Here is a 15198-nt window from a genome sequence, read left to right on the forward strand (position 1 = left end):
AGCAGCACAGCTGTTTTCATCGATTATACTAAAATAATAATATAAAATAATAATTCTGTTTTGTTATGTGCCTGAATAATATCTGTAAATCTAATAATTAATTTAAAATGTACAAATATGAAAATGGAAAACTTGTCGGACAGCACCTGTTAACATGCATAACAACATGAAATATAAGGTGATCACAATAATACAAGCACTGAATTATTCAGGTGGGATATACCAGCTTCAGGAGGTCTGTGTGTGCAGACACAATGGAGAGATAAAGCCGTCTATTTACATGTGAATGACTCTTGTGTCAGGACCTTGTCTTCTGCATGTTGTTTGACAGGAACACAGGGACAGTACAGTAAACCGGTACAGTAAAAGAATAGCTGTAAACCATAATGTCGGTTTAACATCAGTGTGTGACCACGGCTTTACTACAAAACGAGCATAGTGACCTTTACATGCAAGGTTTAAACCTTGCGGTTATTACCACAAATAGAGCTGCCTCGTGGGACAGCACACTACAATTAGTCACGTTCGACCACGTCAAATCACATGATAAACTGAGCTGAAGTGGCACTTTTTTAGGCTGAGATTGAGAGCCAAGTAACACACACACACACACACAGAGGGTGGCAAAGTGTATTTTTATGAAAGCCCATAAATTAATGTATCCTATTTGATTAGCAGAGCTTTATGCATAATTCAGTTTCTTTTCAAATTAAATTTTCCAAAATTCTGTTTAATGTTAAAGTAGTTTGGATTTAATCAAAAAAACTGAGAACACAAAATAGCATTGGTGGCATTTGGGCTATATTGTTTTGCCCTTTCTGTTACAGTACCTCTAAGTGTTTAGTATGTTTCTCTTCTACTCTGAAAATCTGTTTGTGAATGTGTTTGCACAGATATCTCTTAGCATTTATCATAGTGCTGTGTACAGTAGGGGATGATTGGCATACGCTTTGTGTTTGCCTTTGGATTAGTACAGATCTGTAGCTAATATGCAGTTGTTGGACTGGAGCGTTGCAGTGTCATGTAATGTGTTTGATGTGAAATTGTTGTCTTGGGAAGACTTTAGCATTGTGTGCATTTTTGTAGATGGAAGTGACACAGCAAACAGGCAAGAGAATGCAGGATTGCATGACACGCTGAAAGATAATCGGACTTGAGTGAAGTGCAGCATAAAAATCTTTTCATCTAATGATGACAGAATTTTTAATAAGGTTGTGGTTGCAGTTTAGGAGACTTTGTGTAACACTTGTTAGCTAACCGGGTGTCTAGCTATCTTTCACACAGATACTTACAGTTAATTGCTTGTGTAAATCATTCCACTCTTGTCACCTGCAATGACAGATGTCACCACAAACAAACAGACTTTTATTCAGTGGTCTTACATCACTTACAAACATGAGTTTGATTTATGTAAATGACAGCACCTATGAAGCAATGATTAATTATGAGAGATAAAAATCTCTGCACTGGCATCTCTGTCACTCATGTAAGGGTGGGAATGCAGATGCATTTTAAACATGTTAGCTTGTGTGGTAGACAATGTTGTATAACATGCTCATTCACATACCCCCCCCCCCCCCCCCCACCAATGTGCTTCTCAGTAGACTAATCATTCTAATCTTTATTTATAGTTTTCAACACATTGCTTTTATTTTTATATGAATATTTAGATATTTACAATGTGTTATATTTTATTATTTAATAATAATTGTAATATTATTATTAGATAATACATTATAGTTAAAGAGACTTTCTTTTCTCAGTAGACTAATTGTAGTTTTTAGTTAATCATTCTTTATATATATTTTGTATACATATATTCTTTATATTCTTTTACGTTCTTAATTTTTTTTACTTTCTTTATTGTCTTTTATTTATTACTTTATTTTTTTGGATGCACTTATTTATTTATCCATTTTTATATTGTTATCTGTTTGTTTATATTGATTTTTTTTAAGTTCATTTCTTTAATTTATTTTCATGTATTTTGTTTAATGAATCTCCCACTGATAGTATGTGTGCATATTATGTTGGCCAGTTTTATCATGCAGTAGATTGTGGTGTGACACTTCACAAAGTTTGTTAATGGCAACAGAATGGTGTTGTTGCTCTTATTTGTGAATGAGTCACTCAATTTGAAAAAGAAATGACCCCAAAAAATGTGTCATCTTTGGCATGTGGCAACATAAAAGTGCATCGGGCTGTGATGACATTAATCCAGGGATTAAAACGGCATTAAACTTGTCAAAACAATACGGCAGTTTTAACATCTCTAGCCTCATGTAAGCCACAGTAGACAAAGGAACACAAGGAAGATGTGTCGTCTAGTAGACATTGTCTTTCTGGAAATATTCAGTCCTAGAAAATGGGTTAAGATGGCTTGACTTATCAATGTTGAACTCGTTGAACATTTTAGAAGGAATCTGACTGACATGGTATGTCTGAATAATATGCCAGTCTTTGTGAATTGGCTAGCACATGCACCTCAACGCTTGATTGAGAGGTGGAAAGTAGCAGTTTACAGAATAAAAGCAGGTATTGCAATGAACAATTCATCCTTTGTGCGGTGTAAACGGACACATTCCTGTCTCATGCCCTGCCCTAAGGGAGTTAACATTAGTCAAGAGAAGCATTTAGTATATACTTCTGTTTGATTATTATTACAATTACTATTTTTTATTGTTATTTATTATTACTATTATTATTGCCATTACATCAGGTAATGAATGACCTTTTACAAAAATGTTGAACAGAAGTAAGGAATGAAAGAACAAAAAGAAAGGGTGGTTGTTTGGATCTTAGCATTACCAGAAATGTTGGCTCAAGTGATTGGAGGACTAGGATCAGGAAATATTCAGCTGCAGATTAGTATCATAGTGTGTGATTCCAAAGTAAACTCTAAAAATAATGAATATAAAGTAGAATGCAAGAGAAAAAACCTAAGCCACCAGTTATCATGTGATATACTCACCAGCCACTTTATTAGGTACACCTGTTCAATTGCTTGGTAACACAAATTGCTAATCAGCCAATCACATGGCAGCAACTCAGTGCATTTAGGCATCTAGATGTGGTGAAGACGACCTGCTGAAGTTCAAACCGAGCATCAGAATGGGGAAGAAAAGGGAGTTAAGTGACTTTGAACGTGGTCTGGTTGTTGGTGCCAGACGGGCTGGGTGTGAGTATTTTAGAAACTGCTGATCTACTGGGACTTTCACACACAACCATCTCTAGGGTTTACAGAAAATTGTCCGAAAAAGAGAAAATATCCAGTGGGCGGCAGTTGTGTGGACGAAAATGCCTTTTTGATGTCAGAGGAGCATGGGCAACAGTAACTCAAATAACCACTCGTTACAAGCAAGGTATGCAGAATACCATCTCTGAACACACAATACATCAGACCCTGAAGCAGATGGGCTACAGCAGCAGAAGACCACACCGGGTGTCGCTCCTGTCAGCTAAGAACTGGAAACGGAGGCTACAGTTCGCACAGGCTCACCAAAATTTAACAATAGAAGATCGAAAAAACGTTGCCTGGTCTGATGAGTCTTGATTTCTGCTGCGACATTCAGATGGTAGGTTCAGAATTTGGTGTAAAGAACATGAATTGTCAAGGCAGGATGGTGGTGTAATAGTGTGGGGGATGTTTTCTTGGCACACTTTGGGCCCCTTAATACCAATTGAGCATTGTTTAAACACCACCGCGTACCTTAGTATTGTTGCTGACCATGTCCATCCCTTTATAACTACAGTGTACCCATCTTCTGATGGCTACTTCCAGCAGGATAATGCACCATGTCACAAAGCTCAAATCAACTCAGACTGGTTTCTTGAACATGACAATGAGTTCACTTTACTCAAATGGCCTCCACAGTCACTAGATCTCAATCCAATAGAGCATCTTTGGGATGTGCTGGAACGGGAGAGTCGCGTCATGGATGTGCAGCCAACAAATCTGCAGCAACTGTGTGATGCTATCATGTCAATGTGGACCAAAATCTCTGAGCAATGTTTTCAACACTTTTCCACAAAGAATCAAGGCATTTCTGAAGGCAAAAGGGGGTCCAACCCGGTACTATCAAGGTGTACCTAACCTAAGTGGCCAGTGAGTGTATACAAAAAAATGTTATTAAGCCTCAAGGTTTGTATTTCCATCTTTCATGCAAAGAAAAATCTGAAAATCGCCACACTTTTGCGTTCTCATTTATAACCTGCATGACCTTGACTTTTACTCTGAAAGTCTGAGATATACATGTAGGGCACAACAATAAGTATATGTTTTTCCTAGAGGGACCAGCAGTTTCAATATGTTCTGTGCTGCCAATATTTTCACAGGGCCCATCACATAAAAATTATTCATTTTATTTTTAGAAACGTGTGATTGATACACTTTCAATTTCATTTATTTTCTTTTTACAAAGCTACTTGACAAATACATTTGAGTAGAAAACAGATTTTTATTGAGTGGCTCATTATACAAGAGACTTTTACAGAAAAATAGGAAATCAGTCAGTTTTGTGATTTAATTATATATATAAATCAGACCAATCAGAGTCAAGTATTTCAGAGTGCTGTGTGATCATTTTAATTTGTTTGCTGTTTCAAAACAAGTCATTATCCTCTTTTAAAACGTATGTTAGCCAGCTAGATAACATTACATATTTTATTCAGAATTTGCAACAGCAATGTTCAAAACACAAAAACGTCATTAAAAGCAAATGGCTTAGAAGTGTCGCCAACTGGACAAGTCACAGTCAGTCTGAGATTGTGAGCTGGATTGTTTCAGAAAGTGTAGTGGATGGCATATAATAACAAAACACATTTGGCCAAAAAATTATATGGTAATGAATTTGGTCTGCAGAGAGACCTACTAGACACCAGAGTATATAATTACAAATATTTATAGCTTGGAAGCATTCATCATCTTCTCTCGAAATAAACAAGCAGGTCCAGTACTCATATTTGATATTTTTGTGTTAACTTAAAGTTTATTGTGCTCAGTGTTTTTAACAAAACTGAGGTGGATGGATGCTCAGCAATGCAGGTCTTGGCATATCAGTTTGTGCACTGTCAGAGTTTCAACAGTGTTTAGCATGTGCGTAGGCTTCTTCACATACAGATAAGCACACACAATAGCTCAACTCATTCTTTCAAGCTCCTAAATGACAGCACCTGTCAACTGTCATAACATGTGCTTTGTGTGTCTGAGAGCTGGTTCAGTCAGAGACCTCTCACATGGGGTAGTTGTTGGTTGCTGTCAGCACAAGGTTAACCGTCAACTGTCAGGAGCTGAACAGAACCTTGTGTGTGACAGTGCTGTTCTCAAGCAAATGAAATGGCATGATGAATATCTTGCCGGATTATTTGGATTGCACTATACTCTTCCTTTAAAAGTTTTTGCACAAAGCTTAGACCTGAACACTTTGGGATGAAATTTTAATACTGTTATCCAGCCATATCACCCAACATCAGAATCTCTCTGAATTCTGATGTCCCCCCGTGCTTTTGAAATTAACTGTTTAACAAGACACAAGCATCGATGAGGTCAGGCATTGATGATGGATGATGGGATCTGCCCTGCTCCTCCAAATCATCCAAGAGGTTTTCAAAGGGGGTTCAGGCCATATTATAATTATTACATCTGGTGTGGGAGAGCTTGACTGGCCTGCAAATATATATATATATATATATATATATATATATATAGATATATATATATATACAGTACAGACCAAAAGTTTGGACACACCTTCTCATTCAAAGAGTTTTCTTTATTTTCATGACTATGAAAATTGTAGATTCACACTGAAGGCGTCAAAACTATGAATTAACACATGTGGAATTTTATATGGAATTATATACATAACAAAAAAGTGTGAAGCAACTGAAAATATGTCATATTCTAGGTTCTTCACAGTAGCCACCTTTTGCTTTGATTACTGCTTTGCACACTCTTGGCTTTCTCTTGATGAGCTTCAAGAGGTAGTCACCTGAAATGGTCTTCCAACAGTCTTGAAGGAGTTCCCTGAGAGATGCTTAGCACTTGTTGGCCCTTTTGCCTTCCGTCTGCGGTCCAGCTCACCCCTAAACCATCTCGATTGGGTTCAGGTCCGGTGACTGTGGAGGCCAGGTCATCTGGCGCAGCACCCCATCACTCTCCTTCTTGGTCAAATAGCCCTTGATGCCTTCAGTGTGACTCTACAATTGTCACAGTCATGAAAATAAAGAAAACTCTTTGAATGAGATGGTGTGTCCGAACTTTTGGTCTGTACTGTATATATATATATATATATATATATATATATATATATATATGTATATATATATATATATATATATATATGTATATATATATATATATATATATATATGTATATATATATATATATATATATATATGTATATATATATATATATATATATATATGTATATATATATATATATATATATATATGTATATATATATGTATATATATATATGTATATATATATGTATATATATATATGTATGTATAAATGCATTGCATTTTGTTTGTTATTTAGTTATTGTCTTATTAAATAAGTAAATAAATAAATGTTCATTTTTAAAATAAATGATTAATTATAATTTCATTTAATTATTATTAATAATACATTAAAATAAATTAAATATTTGTTTTTTTTATGTAAAAACAAAATTGGCATCTTTAGCTTTCATTTATTTTATAATTTATCTTTATTTATTTATGTTTTTTATTTTTTTTAAGTTTGATTCTAATTCTAAAATAAAAAAGGTCTCTAGTTTGGATTCAGTAAAGGGGGTTCATGAGCCCTACTGATGGAGCTGTGGGGCTATATGAGACAAAAAAGGTCTTCTAGAAACATAGGATTTGTTAAAAATAAAGCTTTGTTTTTACAAGGATGGAGACAGTTTAAGGACATTTGTAATGGGCTTAATGATTCCCTAATTATTCGCAGTCGTGGTTTCCCCCCCCCACCTCTCCCTCTGTTTCTCACACACTCAAGCGTGTGTGCGCTCTGCAATTGCTACAGACAATTTGCGCCTGGGGCAACCCCAACCGCAGCCCATAATGATCCAGGCTGTTGCCATGTTTACATGTGTGTTTATGTTTGAGGGAAGGAGTGAATGATGAGGTGAGCGTGTCTGGTTGAGCAGGCAGAAGAAAGAGGGAAGTTGGTGTCATCTCAAGCATAGATTTAATTAGCTGATGAATTCCAATCCTGACGTGCCGAAGCCGTGAAGGCTGTAGGAGTAGTATCGACAGGAGGGTAGCGCTATTAGGTAGAGCCGAAAGAGAGAGAGTGTTCGCTTTTGCACGAGTCGCCCCGGGCCATGGGGACTTTCCCAATGTCAGACATAAATCCTGCCCCCTGACAGTTCCAAGTTACTGTGGAAACACGAAGAAACTGCTTTTGCAGCACAATTTTCTATCTCCTGTTCCTGCTCACTTCAGATAACGTGTAAAATGTGGCTACACTTAAATAAACAACAAAATCCCTGTAATTTCCACATCTTTTCTTGGGCTGCAAATGCATAGAGGGAGCAATTTGGAGTTCGCAGCACACTAACTTGCATCAGCACAATGGCTACTGCTAGCAGTAACAGCTGGAACGAGCAAACTATGGTATCGGCATTCCTCTAATAGCACTATTTTGTCATATCTATGACATTTGAAATCCCTGTCCTGGCTGTTTGTTTGGAGAAAACAATGCCCAAGAAATGAAAATTGCTTGCGGCATGGCAAGATGCCGTGAAAGCTCTCCACACAATCTGAAGACATAAATCTACTTGTACCTGACAGAAACATGTCTCTCTTAGTTCTAACTGGTATGATTGAATGTTTTAGCTCACAATTAAGAGCATGTTTTCACAGTCCAAAAAACTTAAAGCTATTATCCCAGCAACGTTAATGATAGCTATTGGATGAGTGCCAAGCAACACAACTATAATGTCAATCCATTGCCGCATTATAAGGATTATCTTGAAAGTGATGCGAATTTGCATTGTGCAGACACTTAAATATCGTTTCAGTCTCACGATAATCATCTGACAGTCGCCTTTGTTTTCTCTCTGAGGTGTGGCTACAGATGTGCACTAGGGTATTTCGTAGATCATGCCTGTTGTCGAGTGTTTGTCTCGATGGAAAAAACGTGTAGGTGCGATTCTGAGAAGCTTGTCCAATTTGAGGAACAGGTTAGATGAGTTAGTCTCTCCCTCTCTTTCTCCTGCTCAGTTCCTGTCTGTCTTTCTGTTTCTAGCTTTCTCTCCCTATCTTAAACATCTCAGTTTCAGTCAGGGATTCCCCGACTCGCTCGTGTTTTGGAATTGAGAATGTCTGAACTCGTTAAGATAGAACAGAGACCTCGCGTTTGAAATCTTTTAAGGTTCAGATCAGTTTTGTTTGTATAATAGTTTGAAAGGTTTAAAATCAAACTAGTAATTTTTCCTTATTAAAAAAATAAATAATAATGATACATTTGTTAGATAATATTGTGTTGTGCATTAATGACTTGGAAATGATATGCACCGAATGCTGTTATCCATATACAACATTTAGTTCTTTCAACCAGTTTACATAAGCTAGAAGACAAATTGTTTTATGCTCTGTGTGTTTTCCAGTAACAGCAGAGCATACAGCTCTATGCAAACAAAGACACTTGATATCAACTAAAGAGAAGATTCAGAGGGTTTTGCACTGAATTTTATTACCAGGCAGTTACTTGTTTTCATTTTTCCTTAAATTGTTTATTTTGCCAACTTCTTGGCTTATGTTATTGAGTTATGTCAATGGACCGAATTGTATTTAGCCATTTACTTGTATACTTTCACATTTAAGTCTTATGCATAAATGCCTTGTGTTTGTCAGATCTCCTTTGACCTTGCTGAGTACACCGCAGATGTTGACGGTGTAGGGACCCTACGGCTGCTGGATGCAGTGAAGACCTGCGGTTTAACTGACACCGTCCGCTTCTACCAGGCTTCCACCAGCGAGCTCTACGGGAAAGTACAGGAAATTCCCCAGAAGGAGACCACACCATTCTACCCACGATCCCCTTATGGTCAGCACACACACATCTAAAAACATGCTGTGTTTTTTTACATTTTTTGGTAAATAAATAAATACACAGATTTATTTTTATATATATATTTATCATTTTTTTGCAGGTGCTGCTAAACTCTATGCATACTGGATAGTGGTAAACTTCAGGGAAGCCTATAACCTCTTTGCTGTGAATGGGATCTTGTTCAATCATGAGAGTCCTAGAAGAGGTCAGACACACACCACACACAAAATGAAAAAACTTCTCTGTTTTAGTTTGTTTGGTTCTTAGAACTTGTACAGGAATACTGAGATTAGGGGGCCACATTCTGGTAAAAGTACGCTTGATGTGGTTTCATTTTCATTTGGTTTTGAAAAATGTGCAGTAACCAACAGTCACTGCTGTATGTTAGACCTCATAATTTTATCACCTCATTCATCAAAACAGGCTTAAGTTCTGGTCAACTCCTGGACTTAACTCAACCTCACTTTTTAAATTTCATATCAAAATGATAGTACTGAACAGTGGGAGTTTAAAAATAAAAATCTTGCATACAAATGTATTAATAATTCTTGAATGCTTCCAGTATGTTACAGGTTCAACCCAAAAATCAAAGTTCTGTCTTTATTTACTTACCCTAATGTCGAATGTATGACACACAAATATATATATTTTTAGGAATTTTCTTTTTTGGGTGAATTGTTTTATTTAACCCTACCCTACCGTTCAAAATTTTAGGATCAGTAAGATTTTATGTTTTTGAAAGAAGTCTCTTATGCTCACCAAGGCTGCATTTATTTGATTAAAAATACAGAAAACATTAATATCCTGACATGTTATTTCAATTTAAAATAACTGCTTTCTATTTCTAATATATCTTTTTAATATATATTTAAAATGTCATTCATTCTTATGATGCCACAGCTGAATTTTTAGCAGCCATTACTCACATAATCACAAACTCTTTCAGAAATCATTCTAATATGATATATAGTGTTGAAACCGTGATACTTTAGGATTTTTTGATTAACAGATCTATTTAATGCAGATCAGCATTTTTTGAAATAGCGGTGTTTGGGAGCAGTAGAAATGTCTTACCTGTCATTATGTAAGAATCAATTTCTTTAGAATGTAAAATCTTACTGACCCCAAAGTTTTCAGCATAATGAATTTTTTTTTTTTTTTACGTACCGTAATGCTCACTACACATGCAAATATGTATTTTAAGGAAACAAATTCACTTCATTTGTAGACTACAACAGTTGTGGATTAAATTGACCTTTTTAGGCATAAAGCTTTCAAAGTTTGCTCAAATAACAAATATTTGCTACTAGATGGAACCCCTAAGGTGGGAATATGCCACAAACAGTCTGTTAGTGCCTTGATGACAGTCTTGGCGTGACAGAACTATTTACACTGCAAGTGCGTGTCCTGAAACGGTAATAGATTTCTCCCGTTATAAGTGCTTAAAGTGTAGATATTGTAATGGGACTGACAGTTTTGTGGAGTCACAGAATCCAACTTATCTAGATGTCAAGATAGCTCAGGTTATGATTAGAAGTTATGAAACATACAATATGTCAGCTCTGCAGACTACACTAAAGGAAGTGATGCTAGAGTCCAGGGAGAATGTTGTATGTGTGGCCAAACCCATTTTGATTGGTTTACAGGGGATTATCATGACACAACATTTGGTAAAGGATGCAGCCATGACATCTTCTCAACAACAAGAGTGTTGTTCTGTGCCCCCACCCACAACCCCAGAGCACAGGAAGAGCGGTGATGTCATCCGCTAGCATTTTTAAGCACAAACATAGCCAACTAGACTGTCTAAGTGTGTGCGTATATGTTGAAGGAAGATGAGGAAAGAGGGAGTACAGGGTTGGAGGAGGGTGAGATATAGCTAGACAGGGAGAGAGATGGATGGGATAGTGTGAAAAAAAGCCAACTTCATTTCCTGTCCGATCTCAGTGGTAGCCTCCCCTCATTGGGCGGGTTGGCGATGATGAGTTAATCTGGTTTGGTATTCACTTCGGAATTTCAGCCAGTGTCTACTTTCACCAATAAACAAACTTGCTCTGAAAGAGTTTACGAAATATGAGAAGAGTAAAATAATCTGTTACAAATCCACCACAGAGACGTCTGGGGTGTGTGTGCATGTGAAAGCAGTTACACTTTGACACCTATTCAGGTTTGTCTGTCTAATAACAGTGAGTGAAGCTGCAGACGAGAGAAACTGTCGTGCCAGTCAATCAGACGACATCTGAGGGCTCCTCTATTACACTCTCATCTCTCGTCTTTTTGTTCGCTAACTTTCCCTCTTTCCTGTTGAAAGACAAGCGTTTTAAGAAGTTAAACCTCTCCAGGTGAGAAGGACTGAAGGTGTATGAAGGTGTCGATGGACCTCTCACATATCGCAGACACACACACACACACGTGCACACTGCTTGATGAGCCCTGAGATGTTTTACTCTTTCACTCGTCATCTGCCGTCTCACACACCTGTGTTTGTGTTGTCATGTTGTCATGGCAAGAAAGAAGGGAAGTGAATGAGATGCTCCTTTAATGTCTCAAATGAAACATCTCTCCTCACCTTGTATGTCTCTTGCTTTCTGTTTCTCACTCTCTTTCTCACTGACACACAATTCCACATGCGCTCACAAAAGCTGACATGGTAGGTTTCTTGGTGCTTAACAATAAGGGTTTTTTCTGATTGCTTGGTTGGGCTAGTTGTTCAGATTTCTACTTGACCTGCCAATATTTTCACAGGCCCTTACATAATTATTTTTTTTTATTATATTGTAAATTTTATTTGATAAAAATATTTTAAGAAAGACAAAACCCTTCCGCACACCATTTAAGCATTTTTATAATAGTTTAGGTTATTTTATAATATAATTTATTTTGTGTTATGTAACTACCTATGATTTTTCAGGTGTGCGAGGTTCAATGGTTTTTTTTTTATTATAAAAAAAAAATAACTTTTATATATTGTACTAAGAACATAATTATTTTACATTAATTATTTTTGGATATTTTCACAGGCCCTTACATAATTATTTTTTTATTATATTGTACATTTTATTTGATAAAAATATTTTAAGAAAGACGAAACCCTTCCACACACCATTTAAGCATTTTTATAATAGTTTAGTTTATTTTATAATATAATTTATTTTGTGTTATGTAACTACCTATGATTTTTCAGGTGTGCGAGGTTCAATGTTTTTTTTATTATAAAAAATACTTATATATTGTACTAAGAACATAATTATTTTACATTAATCATTTTTGACATTTCTAAATGTTATTAATTTCGTATTAATTTAAAAAAAAGATCTTTATTATCATACAGTTTCCACAAATATAAATGTTAGTGTTTTTCATCAAATGTAAATTTTTCTTTAAAAAGAACATTTTTAATAATAATGTGTATTATTGTGTATGTAGCTATACTGAAAACACCTAGATAAAATTTTCAACTAAAAGTCACAGAAAACTAAGTTTAAGCTTCCAAGGCTTAATAATGCATAATACAATGCATATTGCTTTCTATTTCTAATATATCTTTTTAATATATATTTAAAATGTCATTCATTCTTATGATGCCACAGCTGAATTTTTAGCAGCCATTACTCACATAATCACAGACTCTTTCAGAAATCATTCTAATATGATATATAGTGTTGAAACCGTGATACTTTAGGATTTTTTGATTAACAGATCTATTTAATGCAGATCAGCATTTTTTGAAATAGCGGTGTTTGGGAGCAGTAGAAATGTCTTACCTGTCATTATGTAAGAATCAATTTCTTTAGAATGTAAAATCTTACTGACCCCAAAGTTTTCAGCATAATGATTTTTTTTTTTTTACATACCGTAATGCTCACTACACATGCAAATATGTATTTTAAGGAAACAAATTCATTTTTCAAAATTAAAAAAAAAGATTCTTTATTATCATACAGTTTCCACAAATATAAATGTTAGTTTTTTTCATCAAATGTAAATTTTTCTTTAAAAAGAACATTTTTAATAATAATGTGTATTATTGTGTATGTAGCTATACTGAAAACACCTAGATAAAATTTTCAACTAAAAGTCACAGAAAACTAAGTTTAAGCTTCCAAGGCTTAATAATGCATATTATAATGCATATTGCTTTCTATTTCTAATATATCTTTTTAATATATATTTAAAATGTCATTCATTCTTATGATGCCACAGCTGAATTTTTACATGCTTACAAAAAAGTATGATATAGCACTGACCCAATAGGACAAGTGGCAGTACAGTCAGTTTGTCTGAAACTCATAATGGCCTCCAGTGGGCTAACCATATTATTGAGCGCTGTTACTGTTTTTCTGCTTTGCCAGTTCTGAAAGAGAGCAGGGCGCTTCTATGTTTTTTTGTCATTTGTTTAAATGAACGTGGCAATCCGATGGCTGCGTGTACATCTGCATGAATGTGTCTTCAGACATGTGTCAAGAAACCGGAACAGGGCCTTGTACTGACGTTTTTTCACGTGCTGGAAATATCTGAGTGTCAGTGACTGATAGACCATACATATTGACTGAACTTTATTTCCACCTGGTTTGGCAGGAGTCTTTCCATCCGTTAGAAATTTCGCCTAGATACTCAACGTTACCCTCTGTCATTACTCCTAAAATGTGCACTGACAGCCCCTGGGCACCTTCTGCCTTTAACCTGCACACCTGCAGGTCTGCAGCCTGTTTAGAGACTTTGCCGCGATCCCGTCCACATAATCAGGGTCTAAGCCAGCCCTAAACTGGGTTGTTTTAGTCTTGATGTGAGCAAGCTGCGGTCGACTCCCTGTGACTCTGCTCCTCGTCACGGCTTCCCACCATGTGCTAAGAGACGGCCTAATTACACTCCGACTGGAAACAGGAGTCAGTGTACGGAAATGGGCTGTCTTGGACTTTTAAACACACTTGCACACAGATGCATAGCCAGCCCATTATTGTGGACCATGGTTTGGTCAGTCGGCTTAGATTTACTTTTCCCCACGCATTTTTTTTTTTTTTCAAACGAGTGAACAGAAATCAGATCCTCGGCCCCCGCCGTGGTTTGTCTGTGACGATGGATTGACCTGGCTGTTTACAGTGTGGTATTTTAAACCCTTCTTTTCATGCCAAGCTCACACACCTGGTCGTGAGCTACGTTTAGAACGGATTAGAAAGAGCCCTTTGTGGTAGCAGCAGGCCTGTGCAAGGGGGGCCTATGACGGACAGGATGTGTGTCCACTTATGACTTTTTTTACTTTTAATTTTAAGTCACATTGCGGATCAGGGCTCATTAGTAAAGATTTTTTTTAATCAGTTAATGCTTTCCCTGAGAATAAAGCCCATGATCCATTTCTACTGTTTGAATGCTTTTAAATAATTAAATAAATTTACATTTATGCATTTTGTCCGGTGCTTTTAATAAAGAAGTGACTTGCACTGCTTTTAAAGTGTTACATTTTATCAGTTCATGCATTTCCTGGGAAGTGAACCTTGGCAAATGTGTGTGTTTTGGCAATGATCTACTGTTTGAGCTACAGGAATCTAAATGTGTTAATCATTTTAAAATAAATGTACAATTATACATTTGGAAGATAGTTTTATTCAAAGTGATGTAGTGAGTAATAGACATGTCATCAGTTCTTGCATTCCTTGGAAACTAATCCATGACCATTTGCCGTTTTAGCTATGGGTACTAAATATTAAACCTTACAGCAATTGTATATTTATTATACATTTACAATTATAAATGCAAGTATAAAATTATAAATTCATTTTAAATGCTGGGCGCAGTGGAAAACAATAGTAGTAGATCAGGTAGAAATCTAGCCTGACTAGGCAAGCAGAAAAAAAGGTTTAAGACCGCCCCAATTTTGTTGACTTTTGTTTTGCAATTATAGGGCATGATCTTCCCGGCATTGCTGATTCTCTCCAGAAAGCTTTTATGGCCAAAATCACACACACATACAGGCTTCAGCCCAAGTCAAGAGTGTAATAGGCGTTGTTCACTTATACACTTAAACTAAGTGTGTTTCTGCTCTGACCTGGGCCTGATATCATAGGCGGTGGAGGTTTTCGTCTACATATCCCACCTCTGTCTGATTCAAGCTATAGCACAACTCAGCAGGACAT

General features: G+C 36.2%; 1 protein-coding gene across 1 annotated transcript in view; it reads left to right on the forward strand.

Moving 5' to 3' along the window:
* Positions 1–15198, forward strand: part of LOC132091875 (GDP-mannose 4,6 dehydratase-like) — a 61920-nt gene that overhangs the window by 12160 nt on the left and 34562 nt on the right. The window contains exons 5-6 of the mRNA XM_059497962.1: positions 8869–9061; positions 9168–9272. Coding sequence (XP_059353945.1) covers positions 8869–9061; positions 9168–9272 — 298 coding nt within the window. The remainder of the gene's footprint in view (positions 1–8868; positions 9062–9167; positions 9273–15198) is intronic.

This window comes from Carassius carassius, chromosome 18, assembly GCF_963082965.1.
Source record: "Carassius carassius chromosome 18, fCarCar2.1, whole genome shotgun sequence".
Taxonomy (NCBI): Eukaryota; Metazoa; Chordata; class Actinopteri; order Cypriniformes; family Cyprinidae; genus Carassius; species Carassius carassius.